A 24,048-nucleotide genomic window follows, 5' to 3' on the forward strand; every position below is an offset into this window, starting at 1 on the left:
TAAATAACTATAAATTATTTTGGACAATTTTCCGACAATCGATAGGTACTTCTAGAAATATGATATATCACCATTTCAAAATGACATGTTAGAGCAGATAAAAATCATATAATAGTTGGTCTAGAAATTAGAAAAAATTTATAGGCCACAAGTAAAAATAGTACAAGTGAGACATACTAGTAATTGATTAAGTGGACTCTTTTATTTTTGTTCCCCTGAACTCTGAGTTGATTACTTGATTGAGGCCACAATGTTGCGACAGGAGGACAATATATTATTGCAACTATGGTTGACATAACTATTATTCATTACATGCCACAAACTCATGTTAATGGAAGTCACAATTGTTGCCGATCAATGGACAAAAAGTGTCACGATAAAATATTGTTGAGAACTGGGAAAAAAAATTGATGGCTTCTGAAACTTGAGGTGATAAATGACAGATAATAAAGAGTACCACCTTTGAGTGAAAATTTAGCCTCTTCGGTTAATTATAGTTGCTAAAATCCTGACTTATAGTCAGATTTACTAAGATTATCAAATATATATATATATATATATATATATACATATTTATATACCAAATATCTTTGATCCTTGATTAAACATAAACATCTTTTTGAGAAATAAAATATCCAATAAATTGTAATTGTTCATTAAGCTTCTTATAGTTGTTTAACATATGAGCTTTTCCTGTTTTATTCTCATTATGGTTTCTTACCATAAAAGTGGGACTAGAGTGAAGATTTTTTTGTTTCTTCTATCATTTTTTTTTTTTTAAATTTTTATAAAGTTTCTAAATTTGAAGGTCAAACTCATATCTTGTCTACTGTATATTATGGGTTTGACTATAATAATGACACTGGGATCTTTTAAATTACAAAATAGAGGGTTTCTTGACTGTAGTTTCTAAGAATTTTCACTGAAATTTTATTCAAGAATGATATAGATACAATGAGATGAATCTAAAACATTAATTGGATGAGACTCACCATGCTTTGTTGGTGCAAAGTCTTAAGTGCATCTATACTTGTGTTATTCAAGTAATTGAATAATAACAAACTCCTATTTTAGTGTTAATTGCCATTTGCCATATATTTCTAATGAATTTGCATCAAGTACAAAATTATTTAGGAAAGTACTGCATCATAAAAACTCTTCCAGCGTATTGGAACAGTATTTTTGGTAGGATAAATTTGTTCTTGTTCAACCAAATCAAAATATTCTTACTTTTAGTTTATAAGTCTACCATTAATTTCTTTGGACGGCAATAGAATTCTTCATAAGCATTCATTTTTCGGAAGAACATTCCACCTAAGCAAGTAAAACGTAGTGGCATTCTTCTTTTTAATGCTATTTTGAACTTGAATGCAACAATAAATTTCAATCACCAGGAATATTAACTATTATGTTCAACAGGCTTCACCAACATTTACCACACGTAAACTTTTGTAGTGAATAGTGATTGCCATTAGATATGAACAAGTATCCCAGCTTTTATTAATCATTGTTATTGAACATCATTGTGAATTCTACATATGAATGAAAAAGATACAACAGTCATGCGCTCAAAAATCTTTTTACCATTTGCTAAAAGAAATGGAGGCCTTACACGCCTGTTTCAAAGTCTTCAACTGGGTGAACTAAAAAACATTTGGGACCAAAAAATCCACAGAACCTCAAGCATAATCATCAGTAGAGACTTTTTCACTTACAGTAGAACCAAATTGGGGACCACCCTTACGAAATGCGATAAGAAACTCAATAGGGTATCCTTTCAGCTTATGAGGCACAAGCCCAAGATCACTGAAAGTCAAAGCTGCAAATTCCACCACCAAAATCAAGAGAAATGATAGAATAATATGACTGAAATGGAAGACTTATAGTTTACCAAAGCAAAGAAAAAGAGAGGAAAACTTCAGACAACAAACATGCAAAAAGAATAACAGGCCAAAGCTAAACTCACCATTCTCTGAAACGACTGTGTCTTTAGTTAATGCAAGGATCTGATCAAGGTTGAACATGAAGGGAACGGGTAATGGAAAGGGAACTTTATTAAGTAAAAATTCTCGTGGCATTGCAATAGCCTGAAAGCATTTACAAACATTTGTAATTAGGATTCACATAAAAAATAATAAAATAAAATAAACACATACACAAACATATAGTAATCCAATTGTTCAGCGTCTACCAGCTAACAAAGCAAGATACAATCATATACAGCAACATACATGCCAACAACTTAAAAAGACATGATAGCCAAAAGTAAGTCACAACACATATGAGAGCCTCATTAAGAAACAACTGTCAGGCACATATAAACACACACAATGCGTGCTGATTGTTGGAACATGTGACATCCTTCTATATTTTCAGAATTAGGGCTACAAAAAGAAATGTCATATAAGGAAACCAGTCTAATTTGACATGCAAGAACGCAGAATATGAGTTCCAGTATACATGTCTGATCGAGTTTTTGTTACGGCATCATTCATTAGTACATTTGAAGCAGACTTTACCCTGCTAGTCAATCATCAAATATATTTTTGGCTTCCAGAAAACAATAAGAAGTTAAACAAAACCTGAGAGTTACACAGGAAGTGCCATTTGAGCTAGAAGTCATTGGCAAAAATTCAGATTTTAGAGGAGGTATTTCAATGAAATTAAAATCAAGAAGCCTCCCCATACATCATGATCTATTAAGATGTGTGACACAAATTTCAGATGTCTGATAAATATTCACTTATAGATACTTCAAATAAGGTTTTCCTAAGGCAAATAAACCCAACCATCTAAAGTAACAGAAGCTAAAATGAGCTTATCAGTGGCACTAAAAACAGAAGATTCAAAAAGATTCGTTTCCATTGGCCCTAAAATATTGACACAGTCTATTTACCTTTGCAATAGGGAAAGGAACTTTGACATAGCGAGGCCATTCCCGGATCACATCATACATAATTTCTGCCTGGAGTTTGCAAAGATCTCAGTTAAAATCAGTACATATCAACAGGAAAACGGGAAAGATTAGAAAGAGATTTACCAATTCATGTATGGTATAGATATCTGGCCCACCAAGTTCATAAATTTTTCCCATGCTGGTGCCATCATCTTTCAAGGCCGCAACAATTGCACCAGCAACATCAATAACATATACTGGTTGGATTCTGCATATAAGCATTTATCAGAAAAATGTCCATAAAAATGGATGCTGTCATTTCTGCAGCATAATTTGTTGATTCTGCACCCTCATTAATGAGGGTGATATTAAGGTAAAAATATCAATTATATTACCGAAAATTCCCCAGACTAAAAACCCCATCCTGACATTGCTCAGCTTTACAAAAAAATATCTCTTGGGCTTAAATTGGCAAGTGCCCGTTAGTGAGCCCACAAGAAAGTTACACCTCTACAACTGGTGTGCGTTTGGGAATTGTTGAAAAAAGTTTAACCTTTTGCCTTTTGTTAGCTTTTTTGCAAATAATCTAGCTTTTAGCTTTTTGTAACAAATTTAACAAAAAAGTCCAAAAACTATATATTTTAATAAACACTATGCAAATAAGCTAACAAAAATAAGTAATTCCCAAACGAACACCTGGTATATTTTCATCAAGAAATTGTGGTTTGTTGTGGAGAGCCAAAGGAAGATTGGGGGACAATGAGATTGACCACCAGTGTTGGGTAAAGTCGGATCTCCTAGATGCCTGCGATCGAGTGGCACCAAACAAGGGGCATTAGTTTTTTTCATTTGTTCTCAATGTCACAATGGCTGTGGCTTCAAATTTGCATCCTTCTAATCTTACTATTTTATAGAAGATAGGACCAACGCACCAACCTCACATGAACCAATGGTCCCCACAACACCAATAACACAAATATATAAGATACACACCCCAAAAGATAACCCCAACTCCAGCAAGCTAGGGTTTTCTTTCCCTTTCCAATTAGGGTTTCCCACCACACTCCCAACCATCCAATTCCTCTCTCTCTCTCTTTCTGCACAATTGGATCAGATTTTGATGATGAATAGGTGAAGCCAGGAAAACACATGAAGGACATTGCAGCAATAACATACCAGTCAGGTCTTTCCTCAAGCAATGTCAATCTAACCATCTCTTCGAACAAAACCCAAATTGAATGTGCCACCAAGTTTTTGATCTTTACCCGCAAGTAGTAGCCAATTTAAACCCAAGAGATTATTTTTTAGGACCAAGCACTGTCAGGAAGGAGCTTATAGTCTCAGATTATTACGGTAATATAACAGCTATTTTGACAAAAAGCTGCTGCCCTCATCAATGAGGGTGGAGAAGCAGCAAATAATGGTTCACAATAACAGCACCCCCAAAAAATTAAAACTTAAAGAACTGCCATGAGTTACAATGAAAACTTTTGAAATTTAACCATTACATAATTTTATTACCAGACTGCAAATGATAGATTCAAGACATACTTGGTAGATCCACCACCAATGAGTGGAAGGAAGCCATAGTTTTTTGCAGAACGTGCCCAAGTATTCATAATCCTATCCTCTGTTCCAACCATTACAGCAGGTCTCATAATTGTGGCCTGCACAAGGAACTGCATGTCAGAAATTCTGTTCTCAAAGGCAGTGTGGTCAGATTTATAATTAAGAAAGCACATAATACAGACTTTTTTGCATCATCCAACCTCATATCAACAAGAAATATCAAATTTTAATGGATGAGTCCATAGCCGACTACATAATTAAACCACAAATACATTAACATTTCGCTTGAAGTTGATTTCATTTCATTTTTAAAAAATTACCTAGTGTTTGTCAAAATTTTCCTAAATAGTCATAAGCTTTGCTGCCCATTAAAGCTAAAATCATAAAGTCTCTTCTTTTCTTTTCTTTTTTATTTATCCTTGATAAGTTACAATAATCATGTAATTTTTTTTTTGGAAGCAAAAGAGAGAGAATGAGGGACCAAAAAAAATCATAAGTTTTACAAAGACTTTCACATCCTCCATCACAAAGAAAGACAGAGCATGTAAGAACTTTATAAAAGGCTAGCATATAACAAGACAAATGACATTATAATTCCACAAAAATGCCATATGTACAGTACATTTGTTAGGTGGGAAAAGTAAAGGAATATAAGAGGGTATAAAGAAAATGGAAGAAGGATTGATATTCTCTCATTTGTAGAGTAGAAGAGTTCTATTTGAACCCATCATTTTTAATCTTCCTAAACTAAGGGGAAATATGAGAAATAGTCTTACATAGGTGATTTGACAATATGATCCTTCTAGTTTATTAAAAAGGAGTCATACAAGGACATGATACAAAAATGCTTTGTTTTCTTTTTAAGTAGAAAGTGTTCCGTTTGTCCTTGTATAGCTTCTTTCAAAAGGGCTTCCGCTTCCACTTTTCTATTCCTTCAGACAAAGACTAATCATCAATCAATATATATATATATATATATATATATATAAGCAGAGACCTTATGTGGGAGAGCATGACGTTCTGCCATATAGTGCACTCTTTGAAAAGAAAATTGAATTACTCTTAAGCCACATTAGAGATAAGAACAAATTTAAAAATAGGGACTCTTTATTTCCTTTGGTTCAATATTTCAAGACTACTATTGGTTTCCTTTGATTCAATGTTTCAAGACTACTATTGATTTTCTTTGGTTCAATACTTCAAAACTTTTCCTCTCTCACATACACAAAACTCTTTGCATTTCCATTCACCCTTTTCACCCCTTGCACTTCTACTCCTTTATATACACATGCCCATAGCCCTTCATGCCATCCCATCTCAAATACACCCAGACCAAAAACGATGTCATTTACCTTCAACCTTTCAATGACATCTACATAACTCCAACATTGTCGTACCATTTGATTGTAACCTGTATGTATAGGATGTGACCAAGGAAGGGGGTTTGCATTTTTTATTCAATGACAATAGCTTACGGTTTTGATGTTGAAGTCGAATGTTGTGGATTTTGTGTTGATTTTGTGAAGGTTGTGATTGCCTTTTAAGTCTTTAGGTGTTTGGGATTTTGGTGTGAAAAAGTCATAACTGTATTTTATTTTAGAACTAAATAGAAAGAAAAAGAAACCTTCTAATTGTGATTATTTATGAATTTAGCTATTTTTTATTTTGTTTTAGAACACATAATTTGTATATTTTTCACTACTATTTTGTGCAGTATGAGCCATAGTGATAAAATAAAAATCAATGATGAAGTCAAAGAGTTTTTTGTGTTTTTAGCCAGTTTCTCTTTGTTTAATCACATTCTCTTTATGCTAATACTTATAAATGATTTTCTTAATTTCATTGAGATAATGAATTGGATGTTTGAGATTGGGATCTCCATATTTGGTTGTGAGAATAAAGCGGTCGAGGAATTGTTTAGGTTAGGGACAGAGCCACTCTCGAACAATGAGGCTACCACTTATATCACTTTTTTACATAACAATAACCACTGAACACATTAGCAAGTCATAAAAACGTTTTTAACTCTAGCATTTTCCTCCTTTTAAACGCTATAAAAAATTTATAGATCTAAAATCTAAAATAAAAAATAAAATATACAAGCCCAAAAAAAAGTAGCCCAGCAGCAAAAATTACCAATAGCAAAAATATTTAAAAATTAAGCTCAATCAACCAATTTTATCTAAAACAAACAACCTGGCCTTTTGAAAAAATTTAAACAAAATAATTTTGTCCTTACCCAGCAGTACACATCAAAGACACTAAAAAAAAAAAAAAAAATTCACAGTAAAGCCAGAGGCCAGAACCGCCACACCAGCAGCAAAGCCGCCCCCAAGTTCAAGTCCCGGCTCCATCTCTGGTTCATGTGGTTCCTTAAATTTATGTAATTTTAGGATATAAAAGTATTTTACTACTATCAATGTTATTTTTGGTCCTCCTAACCTTTTTTGTTCCCTCAACTTAAATCAAGTCACTCTGTTTCACTGGTGCATTAACCGCTCTCCTCTGAACATAAACTATCTCAAGTGATTCTCTCTCATCTTTTCATCAATAAGGGTCACTACTATCTTTAAACCACCCTCCCAAATGGATCTTAAATGTATTAGGTATTATTCTTTGGCTCAGCCATTGATTTAAACTAAGCATCTTGATCCTAGGTCCATTATCTCCTTTGTGCCCAAGACTGCAAATCAACCTTAGAGTAAAGGTGCAATATAAATTTTTATTTTAATGACATGGGACCTCACCAAGGCAGTACCCTTTAGACTCACCCCTGAGAATTAAACCATGGATACACAACCTCACTGACCAAAACTGTGTATAGGTAAGTTTAGGGAACTTCTAGTGGGGATCAAACCCAAGATGTCTAGATCTACAGCTCATCCCAAGCCTCCAACCACTAGGCTGCACCCTAACGGGTGGTGCAATATAAAGATAATAGTCCATCCTATGTGTAGCTAAACTAGTACATAGCTTTATTAGTTAAGATTGCTCTGGCTTGATTGATACTGTTTCAATCTTTTCTTTTATATACAAAAATGGGGATATAGCTAGCATTAAACCTGCAAGCATATTGGGTTAAGGTCACTAACCATATTCCTAGCAGTAATGTATGTAAAACTCACAAGAAGTGTCATTATCAGCTTAGGCTAAAGGAAAGAAAAGAGTTTACTTCAGGTATCTCTCTCAAAACAGCTTCCTCTGCAGCAGCTTTAGCCCTTAGCAGTCTGGACGGAGATGATGGAGATGCCCCCAAACAAGAAACTTGAATGAATCTTGCGATACCACCATGTTCTTTGGCAATCTGCACAAGTTAAAGACTAAAGAGTGAAATGACTACGAAGGAAAAGAAAACTACAAACTAAGTCTCCTGGAAAAACATATCATGAAACACCAATTCAGCAAAGTCTTTTGGTTATTTTGGTAAGAAAATTAAGTTACCTCTAGCTGGAATCCATTATATGTGGTATACCAGATAGTTCAGTTCCCACAGTGCAACTCTAAAGTAAATCACACTCAACTTACTTGCATTTAGTACTGAATTACTTGAGATGAGGTATCACCATGATATAAAGCATCACAAAGAGTTTATAGAGTAACATCCCCACCTCCCAAATAAATAAATAAAAAAAAAAAAAAAAAAAAAAAAAAAAAAAAAAAAGAAGAAGAAGAAGAAGACAATCTTCCTAATTTATATACATAAGGTAAGATTAAAATCCATAATAAAAGGTATCCCTCAACCCTATTTATCCCAAATTATATATTTTTCATGATATGAGTGATGAAATCATAGAAAAACAGTGAATAAGTTTGCATTTTTCTCATTTGTTATTGATGATGCTTCTTCAAGCCGATACAGAAGAGAAGAAGAGCAGCAATAGTTTTGGGAGCATACAGGAACTACAAAATAAAGACAATGTACACATAGGAACCTACCATTGCAAGTTGTTCAGCCATGGAAAAGTTCACTTCCTCAAAGCTATAGTTCCTTGTCTCATACTCCCTTCCTGTCAATGAGGGTAGTTACTCAGGTAAGTACATTCACAACCTCCAAGACTGAGAAAACAAGTGAAGAAAGTCTACCAATCAGATTGAGAACAACGTTAGCCTTCGCCATAACAGCCTTAATCGAGTTTTCATCTCTTGGGTCGTATTTCATTGGTACGATCTGAGCAATTGAACAATGAGACAAACAAGCAATGCAGTAGACTAAATAAATGAATGGTCAAAACAACCACAAATTGTATTTTCAAGCATATGAAAATATTACGAAATAATTTACCTGTCCCAAATCTCCCATCAACTTGAGATGGCGAGGATTATCCTCAGAACCTCGGAAAGGAACTAACACTTGAGTTCCTATTTTAGCTGTGGAAGAAAAGTAAAGTATCAGGCTATCAGCACAAATCACCATAAGAACTAACACTTGAGTTCCCATTTCATTGATTGCACTCAAGTTAATAACAGTTACATTCACCAACTGACCTAGCTGTTGAACCACATAACGACCAAGGAACCCTGTAGCTCCAAACACTGTAGCAACTATACCGCTGCAAAACACAGCATTATCCTTTTCAAATTTATATAAGCAATCACATCATGAACTCAACCATTTTCTGCAGAATCTAATCTGTTAATTTTATATTCAACCAGAAACAAAGACGTGACAAATTTTTCCCAGAAAAAAAAAAGCTTAATCTTTGTTTGGTTGCTGAGAAAATGATTTTTTTTTTTTTTAAATTTATTGAAATATTCTTCCTTAGGACCATGAATTACCAAAAAAAATCATTTGCTAGAAATCTCAGAATGACAATTTTTTCCTACATTTTCAGACCAACCAAACACTGTAGCAACTATACCACTGCAAAACACAGCATTCTTCGTTTCGAATTTATTTAAACAATCACATTACTAACTCAACAATTTACTAATTCAACCAAAAACAAAATACAAGACCAAAATTTCCCACAAGCTGCATTCCGAGGAGGGGAAAAAAAAAGATTAATAAGTTTAATCTTTGTTTGGTTACTGAGAAATGAAAGGAAAAAGAGCAAAAATTATTGAATTTTGTTTCCAAAGGTCCCCAAATTACCAAAAATAAAAAATGTTCATTAGGTAGAAATCTCAGAATGACAAACACAATATTTCTCTCAATGTTCCTACATTTTCCGATCAACCAAACACATTAAGAGGGAAAAGTGAAAAAAGCAAACCTAACGGAGGATCTTCCACCAGTGCCTTTGCGAACGAGGTGGCCGACGCCTTTGGTGGCCAAAGTAGATCCGTACCGTGGATGATCAGCTCCATAACCTGCAAGCAAGAAAGAAAAAAAATTGATAATGTCCAATTTGACCTTGTGAACGAGAGCAGAAATTACAATCGGAAAAGGGTAGAGAGGGAATGGGAAATTACGGTGATCGGAGCTGGAGATGGAGTAGAGGGACTTGAGGGATGAGATTGAAGCCGACGATGACTTCAGAGATTGCTGCTGCACTATACGCCTCGAAATGGCTTGCATCTTTGCTGCACCTCAGTTACAGAGAGAGAGAGTGTGGGTTGGGAAGAAGAAGTTTTGGAAGGTGCTAACTTGCGCATTCTGTGTGAAGTTTGGATTTCGGTCCATCGGTCTTGGGATTGGTTCCTAGTGGGCTTTGCTCTAAACTTTTTGGGATTTTGGGCTGACCCAATAAGATATATGATAATATGTTTGTATAAAAAATTATAAAATGATATTGATAATATCTTCTTCTTTTTTGGGAGGAACATAAAATGATAATATCTCTTGAAGGTTTTTGTTAATGCAATAATTAAATCAATGTCTTCTATCTTTTAATGAAGTATTCAATTTATATATATTTCTACATAAGCCATGGACAAAATAACCCTTTTTTTCTTGAGTTTGTACAAAGGACACTCTCATTTTAAGTTCCTACGAATGAGTAAAAATCTAACATTGTAAAATTGAATAGATTTATTTATTTGAGTTAATAGAAATCTTAATGGAAAGTGCAATTTATATAAATGAATAGGAAATCTCATTTCAATAAATCTTAATGAAAGTTGGTGTAATTTACCTGCAATTGAAGATAGGATAAATTACATAATTTTAATTAATTTTTAGATTTACAAACAAAATGTAATAAATCTTATAAGTTGTAATTATAATTTATAACCTACGTATACACCCAAAAAAAAAAAGCCTCCATGACACATAAAGAAAAAAGACTACAAAATAAATTTAAAAAATCTTTTTCTTTTTTTTTTTTTTTTGGAGAAGCAAATCTAAATAGATAAATATAGATTAATGAAGTTATGATCAGTTTGAGTGTTTATTTATTTTATTTTTTTTTGGTTAATAAAATACCACTTGTTGTTTATGTAACAGGTCTTTTAGTGCCACGATAGCCCTTATATGCAATTTACTTGATTTTTTGTAATAGCTTTTAATTAATATGAATTTCTGTTAGATGATGATTTAAATCTATGCTTAGAAATTTGGAGGAAAAAGATAGGAGAGGTTAAAAGGGAGATGCAGAGGAGACTAGAAGATTAGAAAAATGGGGAGTAGATAACTTTGTCTTTAGTTGAATGTTTTTAAAATTAGAAGGGAGGAGAGGATAGTAAGACGTTTCTTCACTTGTTCAATTGTTTGGTTGTTGGAGACTCGGATGGGAGTAATGTATTAAAAAAATTAACAATTATATCTTTAATTTATTAAACTCTATACTTTCTTTCTTTCTTTTTTTCTTTTTTGGATAAGATATTAAACTCTATACTTAAGAAAATATAAAGGGCAAATAATAAGTATATGAAGATTCATTAAACTTAAATCTCTCCTGTTCCAAATTCTCACAAATTGAAAATGAAAAATAAAAGGGATTTGGATTTGGAAGGTTACCTCAAATTTTTTTCCCATCCTTTTTTCAAAAACCATCTATATAATGAGAATTAAATCCATATCTCCTTCCCAATACTCTCCTCTCTTCTATCCCAATTATAGGATACTACAAAATTTATTATATATATCTTGCAAATTGTTACATACATATTTAAATACAATACAAAAAATAATTATTGAAGGGTCACATTTTTCAGCCCAAGCCCAAGATGTATGAGACCTTAGACCAGTGAGCCCGGTACAATGAATTTGTAGAGAGCGGACCAAAGAGCTAGGCTTTAGTGTATGGACAACGGTTAACACGGTGTTCTTCACGATCGAGCTGAGATGGACTGAGTTTACCAGAGAAGATTGGTCATCGGCATAGTTTGAGGAGCTTTTTCTGGTGCCTCTGGTGTGTTGGGGGGTCTTAGCCCCCTTTTTCTATCTTTCTCCCCCCCTTTTTATAGTAGTTTCCTTTCTACTGAATGGGGTTCCTAAGGTAGGTAATTGTCCCATCAGCCCTCCCCTCTAGTTGTTAGGAGTGGTTATAAAGGCAGAAAGGCATGGCTATGTCAGGCATAAGGCACTGAATGAAATCATGGCAACCTTTCCCTCTGACATTTCCATTTTCTCCGTTGTTCTTTTCTGCTTTAGTACTTTTTTTGTTCCGTGGAATGACCTGGAGTGTCACTACCAGTGGCAGGTTGTACCCTTTGTCCTCGACCACATCCATGCCTACGAAGGTTCTTTCCATGGCCGAGGAGGGGTATTTCCTTGGACTGGGCCCTTGGCCCAATGTGGAAATTGACATGGACCTCCTGGTCTTTTACCCCCCACAATAGCCCCTCAAAATCCTACTGTCTGGCTCCTCGGACGGAGAGGAGGGTTTTGGTGACATCGGGCCTATGTCATGGCCTGCCAAATCTTGCCCTCCATTAATGCTAGAGCCTTTTCGCTTGCCTGAGGCACGTTCTTGGCCGAGAGGCATTCTTTTAGTTTATCCAAGCCACGTTTCTGGCGTTTCGGTGCATGAGGCGCGCTTTCATTAGGATCTCTTCACAAGGCGACGCAAATCCAACGGTTGAAGACTACTTTGGAAATTGAGCGAGATTTATCTCGCTTGTAATTCCTTCTTGGAGATTTGGGCGAATTGATTGCCACCAGGCTTGCCCTCTATATTAGACACATGGGGGGAGATCATTCTCCTTTATTCGCAGACCCTTGAGTTTTTCAGGTTTCTAACTCCCTAAATGTTCCCAAAGTCCCCACTATGAGAGTGATTGAGATTTAGGGAGTGAAATGGTCAAGGATAGGGTGAGGGTGAAGGAACCAAACCCTCTTCAGAAGCCTCGGGTGTTTCCGAGATTCAGAATGGCCCAGTCAGGGCAAAGGAGACAAAGGCTAAAGATATTTCTCCCCCTCGATTGGATAAGAAAGAAGTCTCTCTTTCTTCAGCCAAAATCCGAAGCAAGTGTAGGTCGCATCAGATTTTTGGTGCGACAAAATTTGGACTTTCATCCGGCGTCGTGTGTCATGCATGTGAGGGTTTGGGTTTCCCATCTCCGGTATCATCCATACTTGCTCGATTGCTGCTAGAGCAATACTTGCTCGATTGCTACTAGAGCAAGTATGGAGATTTGGCGTTCCTGCTTCTTCTTCTCTTCCACCACCGATGCCACCCATACTTGCTTGATTGTTGCTGGAGCAAGATTGAGGATTTATCGTTCCCGTGTACCCCCCATTTTTTATAGTTAGCTTTTGATATAGGCTTGTCTAAGCCTTTTTATGTACATTGTACTTTTTATTTATCTAATAAAAAGACGATTTTATTTCATTTTGCGTATCCTTTCTTTTCTACAATAATTGTTTTATGAATGGATGTACCGGTGTCTTTTCTTTTGAATAGTACTTAGAACTAATGCCATTGATGGTAAAGAGTTGTCACTCTGAACTTATCAAAACTGATGGGCATAGCAACGCCGACTTTAAGTAAGTTAACTATATAAGACTAACTGGGAAAAACAATCGCATGTTCTGTTCTGTGAACAGGGTAACCGCTCGAGGACGTGTAACCTAAAGTAAGCTGTCTGAGGGGATCACCGGGTACTAGGGTTCTTTTCCACGTTTTCGATGATATTTATGGCTTTAACTTGTTTTAGGCGTCTGGTCCGAGTACCGAGGCATGATTGAACTTAGCTTAAACACTTAGAAAGGTACCATCGCATGTTAGTTTCCACAAAGCCTAAGGTCCAAGGATCACGCAAGACCTTCGTTCCGTCTAGGACTTAGGTTTTTCTCAAAGTAGCTAGTTTCCCCATAGGTTGAGTCCGAAGACCATGCAAGACCTTGATCTGTCTAGTACTTAGATCCTTTTTGGAGTAGCTAGTTTCCCAATAGGCTTGAGTCAGAGGACCATGCAAGACCTTGGTTCTGTCTAGTACTTAGATCCTTTTTGGAGTAGCTAGTTTCCCCACAGGTTTGAGTCCGAGGACCATGCAAGACCTTGGTTCTGTCTAGTACTTAGATCCTTTTTGGAATAGCTAGTTTTCCCACAGGTTTGAGTTCGAGGACTATACATGACCTTGGTTCTGTCTAGTACTTAGATCCTTTTTGAAGTAACTAGTTTCCCCATAGGCTTGAGTCCGAGGACCATGCAAGACCTTGGTTCTGTCTAGTACTTAGATCCTTTTTGGAGTAGCTAGTTTCCCCATAGGTTTGAATCCGAGGACCATGCAAGACCTTGGTTCTGTCTAGTACTTAGATCCTTTTTGGAGTAGCTAGTTTCCCCATAAGTTTGAGTTCGAGGACTATACAAGACCTTAGTTCTGTCTAGTACTTAGATCCTTTTTGGAGTAGCTAGTTTCCCCAAAGGCTTGAATCTGAGGACCATGTAAGACCTTGGTTCTGTCTAACCGCTTCAAAAGATTCTGGTTTGGCCTTCGGCTTTTTTCTCCGAAGGGAATTCAGCGGACCAAACTACTAGGCCCGCGAGAATTAGCCCCTTGTCGAGTGCACGAGGCACACATCTGATGTCAAAAGCCCCTAGAACCACGTTTCGCTTAACAATCCTTCCCGCGTAATCAACGCTTTGAAGTGTGGACTTGAGTGAAAGCTGAGTTACGACAATGATGGTATGTTTTTGGAAATAATGGAGAGGCTTTCGTGTAGCTTGTACCATCGCCACAATGGTCTTCCTGAGGGACTCCTGCTGATAGGAGCTTGATCCCACCATGTTAACCATTGCACTCACTAATGCACAAGCTCTCCCCATAAATGGCGCCAATTGTAGGGTCACTTTTTTTAGTCCAGACCCAAGATGTATGGGACATTGGATCAGTGAGCCCGGTACAATGAATTTGTAGAGAGCGGACCAAAGAGTTAGGTTTTAGTGTATAAACAACGATTAACACGGTGTTCTTCACGATCGAGTTAAGATGGACTGAGTTTATCAGAGAGGATTGGTCCTTGACATGGTCCGAGGAGCTTTTTTTGGTGCCTTTGGTGTGTTGGGGGTCTCAGCCCCCTTTTTCTGTCTTTCTCCCCCCCCCCCCTCTTTATATTAGTTTCCTTTCTGTTGAATGGGGTTCTTAGGGTAGGTAATTGTCCCATCAACCTTCCCCTCCAGTTGTTGGGAGTAGTTGTAAAGGTAGAAAGGCATGACTATGTCAGGCATAAGGCACTGAATGAAATCATGGCAGCCTTTCCTTCTGACATTTCCATTTTCTCCGTTGCCCTTTTCTACTTTAGTACTTTTTCTGTTCCGTGGAATGACCTGGAGTGTCACTACCAGTGGCAGGTTGCCCCCTTTATCCTCGGCTACATCCATGCCGAGGAGGGTTCTTTCCATGGCCGAGGAGGGGTTTTTCCTTGGACTGGGCTCTTGGCCCAATGTGGAAATTGACATGGACCTCCTGGTCTTTTACCCCCTACAATTATACAATAAGTATTTATTATGTTGCTGACGTGACAATAATCACATTCGTTGCTTTTTATTATTATTAAGAATCCATTCATTGCTATATTTGATTGTAAGCATTTTTGTAGTAAAAGTGACATTAGTTTTAACATTTTTTTCATAAAATGCTAAAGCCTACTATAAATTTTACAACAAAAAGGTCTACAAACTTATATGGCAATAAATGTGATTGATATGTCTTCAGCAACATAATAAAAAATAAATGTTTTAAATACCTTTTTATGACTAGTGATACCTTTGTAAGACTTTTTTTTTTTTTTTTTGGAAGGAAAAGACTGCTTAGTTTATTTTATTGAAAGTTGGCTAAATCAGCTTGGAAAACAGAAAAAAACTTGTGGTGGAACATTCGTTATCCATACAACAAAATTTGAGATATATAAAGCATATTGAGCTAGATTGTGAGCAACTTTATTACTTTCTGTCCTTGTACAAGGGTAATGTAATTCTATAAAAAGCCTAGAACAAAGACATTTATTATTAACTAATAACCTATTAGAAATCAAGATTTCCTTTTCGTGTTGTAATGCCAAAATCAGTGTTTGAGAGTCGCCTTCCAAAATAGCGTTAGAGAAACCAAGTTCTAGGGATAACGTTGCTCCTCTGTGTGCAGCTAAGGCTTCGGTCACTTCCGGACTGAAAGCTTGTTGTAGCCTCTCAGTTTGGGGGGCAAACACCAAACCATCATTGTTGCGAATTACCACCCCAAGAACTGCATTATTTTCCTTAGAAAACACTGCCCCGTCGAAATTGATTTTAACAAAAGCAGGTGGAGGAGGTTTCCATCGTATCCAAGGAAGAATATCTGGAGGTTTAAGGGGAGGTTGAATTGACAAAAATTCTTGCAATTGATCCTTGGCCAATTGAGCAAGTAGATGGAGAGAACAGTTGGGTTTATGAAGCCGATCCTGATTGCGTTGATTCCAAACGAACCACACAGTCAAGACGAAGAGTTCTAAAGATTTCTGTTGTTGAATGATCCATGCCATGAGTGATTTGAAGTCTGTGAATTGGACTATTTCTAGAAAATTCCACAGTTCAAAGCCCAACTAGACTATATCAATTTCTAGATAGGACCATAAAGCATGAATCACCAATTCTGAGGAAGCATGATAGCAGTCACACGTGGGATCCTTGATGATTGTTCTTCGCACCAAATTCGACTTTGTAGGAAGTGAGTTTCGACAAGCTCTCCATAGAAGGTTCTTCACCTTATTCAATACATTCAATGACCAAATGCCCTTCCATAATCTTTTATCCTAATTCACCTCATCAACTAGAATCAAAATCTTAGCTTCTTCTCTTAAAAAATGATGTTAAATCAATCAAATATTTTGTTATCAATTTAGTTAAATCAATCTGCGTATTTCCAATATTTGATGAATTTTCCGTATAGATAGCATTCTTGTAGATATGGAAGTTTTATATTTTTTGTGTCATGTATTGCTGATACTATTGTTGGGGTTGTTCTATGATAGGGCCAGGGGTGGCCCTAGACATTTTGGGGCCTAAGGCGAGAATTAGAAATATATGTGTATATGTATGTGTATTTATGTATGTGTATGTGTATGAGTGTGTATGTGTATGTGTATGTGTATGTTTATGTGTGTGTATGTGTATGTTTATATTTATGTTTATGTGTATGTGTGTTTATGTTTATGTTCATTTATATTTATGTATGTTTATATATGTGTGTATGTGTATGAATGTGTATGTGTATGAATGTGTATGTACGTGTGTATGTTTATGTATGTGTGTATGTTTATATATATTTATATTTATAAACATAAATATAAACATAAACACATATTTACATAAACATACATGAACACAAACACAAACACAAACAAACATACACAAAAACAAACAAACATAAACACACATACACATAAACACGCATAAACAAACATAAACAAGAACAAACAAATATAAACACACATAGACATAAACACACACACATAAATATAAACATACATAGACATAAACATACATACAGACTGAAAAAAAATTAAACCTTCATATAGACTAGAAAAAATTGCAAATTAACATCAATCTTCAAACAATTTCGTTAGTTACTTTAGTGTGCTAAATCGAGCTTTTATGTGTGTTTATGTTTATATTTAAGTTTATGTTTATATTTAAGTTTATGTTTACGTTTATTTGAGTTTATACGTGCATTCTCAACATTAGCAAAAGAGTAATACTAGGAACACAAATAAATTTATAACTTTTACCGCAACTTATCACGTAATGAGTTATAATAAAAATTGTGCATTTATTTGTGTTTCTATCATTTTCGGAAGCAAAAACCTCCTCTGCTTCATTACCCGAAAATCCCAGCCCACTGGTAGTGATTTGATTTCCTGTGAACAACCTCACTGCAAACTCCCAAAATTTGCTACTTCAATCCCTCCAAAAAAAACTTTTTCGGCCCAACCCGAAACAATTAAATCCAAGCCCAACGTGAAATTTAAACCTATGCTTGCCTGAAAACCTAAGCCCAACCCCAAGCCACAAGCATAATTTTTTAAAATTACAAATCAACCCCAAAACTTTCCAAAATCATAGAGTGTGTTTTGCAATTTATCCAAATTATAAAAGCTAAAACTTCAAAGCGAAAAGAACATTCACGAAAGAGTTTTGGGCGGAACAGATTTGAGCAAAAGAAGAGAAGAAAAAACACCACAGCTGGACGCCGGAGCTCGTCTCAGTCGCCGAAAAACCCTATCGGTGGGTCTCTCTCTCTCTCTCTCTCTGATTTTGCAAGTTATTTTTTCTTAACATGTTTTCAGATATGTTTCTAAGGCTTTTGATAATTGTTTGTATTTACTTTCTACATCAAAAAATTTATATATATATATATATATATATCATGATGTATTCACAAATATTTTGTTATCAATTTAGTTAAATCAATCTGCGTATTTCCAATATTTGATGAATTTTCCGTATAGATAGCATTCTTGTAGATATGGAAGTTTTATATTTTTTGTGTCATGTATCGCTGATACTATTGTTGGGGTTGTTCTATGATAGGGTCAGGGGCGGCCCTAGACATTTTGGGGCCTAAGGCGAGAATTAGAAATATATGTGTATATGTATGTGTATTTATGTATGTGTATGTGTATGAGTGTGTATGTGTATGTGTATGTGTATGTTTATGTGTGTGTATGTGTATATTTATATTTATGTTTATGTGTATGTGTGTTTATGTTTATGTTCATTTATATTTATGTATGTTTATATATGTGTGTATGTGTATGTGTATGAATGTGTATGTACGTGTGTATGTTTATGTATGTGTGTATGTTTATATATATTTATAAACATAAATATAAACATAAACACATATTTACATAAACATACATGAACACAAACACAAACACAAACAAACATACACAAAAACAAACAAACATAAACACACATACACATAAACACGCATAAACAAACATAAACAAGAACAAACAAATATAAACACACATAGACATAAACATACACACATAAATATAAACATACATAGACATAAACACAATACAGACTGAAAAAAATTAAACCTTCATATAGACTAGAAAAAATTGCAAATTAACATCAATTTTCAAACAATTTCGTTAGTTACTTTAGTGTGCTAAATCGAGCTTTTATGTGTGTTTATGTTTATATTTAAGTTTATGTGTGTGTATGTTTACGTTTATTTGAGTTTATACGTGTTTTTGTGTATATGTGTTTATGTTTATGTATATGTATATTTATGTGTATGTGTGTATATGTTTATGTGTATTTGTATGTGTATGTATATGTGTATGTATATGTTTATGTATGTGTGCTTATGTATGTGTATGTGTATGTGTATGCGTTTATGCGTGCTTATATTTATGTATGTTTATGTGTATGTGTATGTGTTTATGCGTGCTTATGTATATGTATGTGTATGTGTATGTGTATTTGTATGTGTATGTATATTTGTAGATCTCTTTGTCTTTTTCAGATTCAGGTGCAATACCCTGATGCAATTATAATTAATGGCTGAGATTAAAAGTTGAAAAAACAACTTTCAATCTCAACCATTAAATAAAATATATTAAAGGAGAGTTAAAAAGTTAAAAAAAAAGAGTAAAAAATGTATAAAAAAATACCTGCGACAGTGCACCTGATCTCAGTTCGTCTTTCTTCTCTCACTATTTTTCTTTTCTTCTTTTTTATGCGGTGCTTTGTTCTTCTTCCTTTTATTTCTCTTTCTATGTCGCCTAGGCTGACAGGAGAGGAGCGAGCGAAACGTCAAGAAAGGAAATCGAAGATTGTGCTGCCGAGCCAAAAACTATGAAAATCTCTTCCTCTCAACTCAGACGATCCATTTAGGTGAAATTGTGACTCACGAGACTTCACCAGATTATGGTGTGTGATTTTTATTTATTTATTTATTTGTTTGATTAATTTGGATCTAAAATTAGTTCAACAAGATGATTTTTCTTCTAAAATATAATAACAAAATCAATATATGTTTTTTTAATGGTGGGTTCACTTTCAGTGTTTTCATTTTGTGATTTTGGTTGTTTTGTGGGTTTTGTGTTTTGATTTCGGTGGGTGTGATTTGATTTGTGATTTGGTGGGCTTCTGGGTTTTTGTTGCGATTTGATTTTGGCTGGGTTTTGGCCGTGGTGGTGGTCGTGATTTGATTTTGCCTGGGTTTCAGTAGTGATGCATGATTAAAGGTGATGAGCTTAAAAAGCTCCGGCCATGGAGGTTTAGAAAGAGAGCTCGATGATCAGCCATGGAGCACGGTGTGACGTGGGTTGAGGCAGAGAGAGGATGAGAGGGAAATAAGGGTGGCCTTAGACATTTTGGGTCCTAAGGTGAGAACTAAAAATTGGGCATTTTTTTATACTTATATGTTAATTAAATTAATGTTTATTTAATATTTTTATATTATATTTTTCATAATTATTTTCATTTTCTTCTAAATTATTTTGAAGTTCATTATCAAGATTTGTTGTATTGCAAAATTAAACATCATCTTCTTCTAAATTATTTTGGTGAATTTTTTGCTCATTTGTGATATTTTCATCTAAATTTTGTGTTATATTTTGTTTATTATTAATAACAAATTTATTCATTGATCCTTTTTAAGACTCAATTAATTTTTCTTCTTTTTTTAAGTTTTTCATATCCAAATATATATTTTCTAGTAGACATTTCTAATCAAACAATATATTTATAAAGACTAAAAAAAAAAAAAATAACTTTCAAGTGTAGAGCAAATGAGAAATAGAACTTGATTTATATAAAAAGTATTGTTGTAGTTTCACTGAACAATAACAAGTTTTTAGCAATCTCAACCTACATAAATTGAAAAAAAAAATAAGTACAAGCATAACAAAAATTTAATCACAGCCATAACACTGACACAAGACTTATTAATAAGGCCACCCACCCAAAAAAAAAAAAAAAAAAAAAAACAAACAAACAAACAAAAAACAAATCCTATCTATAACTAAAAAAAAAAAAAAAAAATGCAGACTTTAAAAAATAATAATAATATAAAAAAATAACAAAAAAAAAAAAAAAAATCTTTAAGGCCCAAACTTAACGCCCAGTCCAGGGAGGGTCCAGGCAGCCATAATGATAAACTGATAAGTGATAAACAAAGTTACAAAACCGGCGATTTTGGCCCATTAGCATTGATTTTTAAAATATTTAGGCCCGAAACACTGTTTGGGAAATATATAGCGATATACCACTTTTTTAGGTACTCGAGCTTGCCAAGCTCGAGTACCATGTTTTTTTAATCCACTATCGGCCCATATTCAAGGAGCCCTATAGTGGCGTTTTTAAGCCCTATAGTGACGTTTTCGGGCCAAAAAACGCCACTATAGGGCCCCTTGAAACTGTTATGGGGACTTATAAAAAAAATTTGCAGGAAAACGCCGCTATAGGGCCCAAAAACGTCACTATAGGGCTTAAAAACGCCACTATAGGCCCCCTTAACCTGTTATGGGGATTTATAAAAATTTTTTTGCAGGAAAACGCCGCTATAGGGCTCGAAAACGTCACTATAGGGATTAAAAACGCCACTATAGGGCCCCTTGAACCTGTTATGGGGACTTATAAAAAAAATTTTTGCAGGAAAACGCCGCTATAGGGCCCGAAAACGTCACTATAGGGCCCCTTAACCTGGTATGGGGGCTTAAAAACGCCGCTATAGGGCCCGAAAACGTCACTATAGGGCTTAAAAACGCCACTATAGGGCTCCTTGAATATGGGCCGATAGTGGATTAAAAAAACATGGTACTCGAGCTTGGCAAGCTCGAGTACCTAAAAAAGTGGTATATTGCTATATATTTCCCAAACAGTGTTTCGGGCCTAAATATTTTAAAAATCAATGCTAATGGGCCAAAATCGCCTACAAAACCAGCCAGGGAGGGCCCAAACAAACAAAGTTATCTTAAGTTCTTAACAAATAAAAGCCCAAATATTTATAATTTTATACCTGATTCCTGAACCTCAGAACCTGATACGGTGAGGTGAGCGGTTGAGACTTGAGAGAGGCGGAGAGCAGAGAATCAGAGAGAGGCTGAGGCGGTTCAGCTGGAGACTAGAGAGAGGCGGAGAGCAGAGACTAGAGAGAAAGGTAAAATTTTTAGGGTTTTGAGTGGATTTATTTGTTTTGATTTGTGATTGTTTTGTGGTTAATCTCTTAGATCGGATTTGTAGTTTATCTGGTTGATTTTTGGTCAATGATTTTGTTTAGAACCAATGTTTAATAGGATTTACCAAAAATTTTTGTTTTTTTTGGTTAAAAGGATGTGCCAGATTATTTTTGTAATTCATTTGAAACTAAATCCTCTACTACCCGGTTGGTTCTTTTCTAAAATTTTGGGACTTGGGGGCCTTAGGCAATTGCCTAACTCGCCTAAGGGAAGGGCCGGCCCTGGATAGGGCTAGCCACTATGATCAAGATTGTTTATTTGAAATGTTTTAATCTTAAATTTTTATTTATATTCATGAAGGAATGATGAAGTTTAATAAAAAAAACTTGAAAATACTGATCATATTGGGTAGTGGGTACCATTTCCTTATAAACACAAAAGCCCCATAATGTAGTTCTTTTTTGTTGTTGTTGTTATTGTTATTGTGAAGTATGGAAAATAGAGGCTAGGATGCACGGATACTCTGATTTTGCTCAAATACCCGTATCTGATACGTATGGTATGGATAACTTTTCATGTGTTGCCCAATTCACTGATACGATACACCAGTGATATGGCTTGGATATGGTTGTAACCCAAACCTTGATAGTGAGAGAGAGCCGAAACTTGTAAGAGTTTTTATTTAAATTTTTTTATATATTGGTTTCAATATTGAATGCTTATCTAGTTATCTTTTATTTACCCTTTTGGATCTTACTTTATATTCTAAACATCATGTAACGGCCATGAAGTCACTTTATTATTCATTATTGCTATTAAATTGATGTATGCTTAACAATATATGAAAAATAAATGCTTAACAATATGTAAAAAATATAAATAAAATATTTAATAAGTAATTAATACACGTATCTCCGCCGCATTGTATCCTAGTTTTTCAGGAATTGTCGTATCGTATTATACCCATAAACATACCTGTACATGTGCATCTTAGAATAGAGTTTGGGCCTTGGTTCAATAGCAAGTGCCTTGTATCCAAAATGGCGGGATTTTGAGTCTCTGGAATCACCTTTGTAAAAAATAATTGGAGGTAGATTGCCTACTAATCACCTCTCTTAAACTCTATAAAAGTAGTTTTGTGCGTTGGGTACAATCTTTTTTTATCGAGAAGTATGGATTAATAGTGTAATGCAAGATTTCTGTGATGTTTTCGTATTGAAATGAGTATAAGAATAGGGTGGCTTGATGTGGTTGCAGTTTAGTTTAGGGTGATGGATGGTTATCAAGCAAAGCTGCTTGTGTTTGTTTCATCATTTTAAACTCTTAAACTAAATTCTGTGTGTTAATCTGGAGTAACTTCACTTTGGTGTCAGGTATAATATTGAGGATGGAAACACAGAAAAGTCCCGCTGAAAAACAGACTTCACCTGCTGCCACAACCCCACCACCTATCACTTCATGTCGAAAGAAGAAGAATGAGCAAGCCACATTCCTGGAGGATGTGAAGGACCACATCGATGAGTTCATCAATGCATCTATGGATGAACACAAATCTTGCTTTAAGAAGACTGTCCAAAAGGTCTTTTTATTTTTACCCCTTTCAACTTCATCCTCCTTGTGTTACCCGTCTTTGCTTGTTACTCATTGTTTAGTTGAAATTCAGTTTCAACTGTTTGTGTTTGTTACTGATCATGTAGTTGAAATTCAATTTCAGATGTTTGGAATGTCAAAGATTGTTGCAGAGAGGAGTTCTGAAACTAAGGAAGTTGTAAGCACTCTGCCCCTTCAAACAACGGTTTCAGATTAGAATCTCTCCCCTCTGTTGATAGCTTGCTGCTTGGTTTTAGAAACAAGATTTTGGTAAAGGATAACAAGTTGTGCCATATGTGACTGTTAAAATCTTAATCTGAATATCATTCTTGGATATTATGTAGAAGTTCCATAAACAACAGACACTGTTCATGAGCATTATGTGGTTTTGCTACTCAGGTCTTGTTTAGTGACTGCTCCTACTAATTGTTGAATCTAGTGGGGAATCAGTTTGTTGTCGAAGCTATTATAACCTCTCTGAAGCATATTTGCCTAA

At 35.0% G+C, this 24,048-nt stretch overlaps 1 protein-coding gene and 1 long non-coding RNA gene across 2 annotated transcripts; one reads left to right on the top strand and one right to left on the bottom strand.

The window, feature by feature from the left end:
- Positions 1–1,478: 1,478 nt before the first annotated feature.
- On the bottom strand, positions 1,479–10,126 carry LOC126698594 (NADH dehydrogenase [ubiquinone] 1 alpha subcomplex subunit 9, mitochondrial). Its single transcript, XM_050395934.1, has 12 exons — positions 9,878–10,126; positions 9,679–9,775; positions 8,951–9,015; positions 8,748–8,833; positions 8,549–8,633; positions 8,402–8,472; positions 7,638–7,769; positions 4,448–4,563; positions 3,041–3,164; positions 2,897–2,965; positions 1,967–2,087; positions 1,479–1,819 (listed from the first exon to the last, which is right to left on the bottom strand). The coding sequence occupies exons 1-12, from the start codon at positions 9,981–9,983 to the stop codon at positions 1,680–1,682; spliced, it is 1,212 nt and encodes a 403-aa protein (XP_050251891.1). The 5' UTR covers positions 9,984–10,126; the 3' UTR covers positions 1,479–1,679.
- An 11,649-nt stretch (positions 10,127–21,775) lies between these two features.
- Positions 21,776–24,048, top strand: LOC126698595 (uncharacterized). Its single transcript, XR_007646508.1, has 3 exons — positions 21,776–21,943; positions 23,336–23,541; positions 23,677–24,048. It is a non-coding gene; the product is annotated as an uncharacterized LOC126698595 (long non-coding RNA).

Source organism: Quercus robur, chromosome 9 (assembly GCF_932294415.1).
Source record: "Quercus robur chromosome 9, dhQueRobu3.1, whole genome shotgun sequence".
In the NCBI taxonomy this organism is placed as follows: domain Eukaryota; kingdom Viridiplantae; phylum Streptophyta; class Magnoliopsida; order Fagales; family Fagaceae; genus Quercus; species Quercus robur.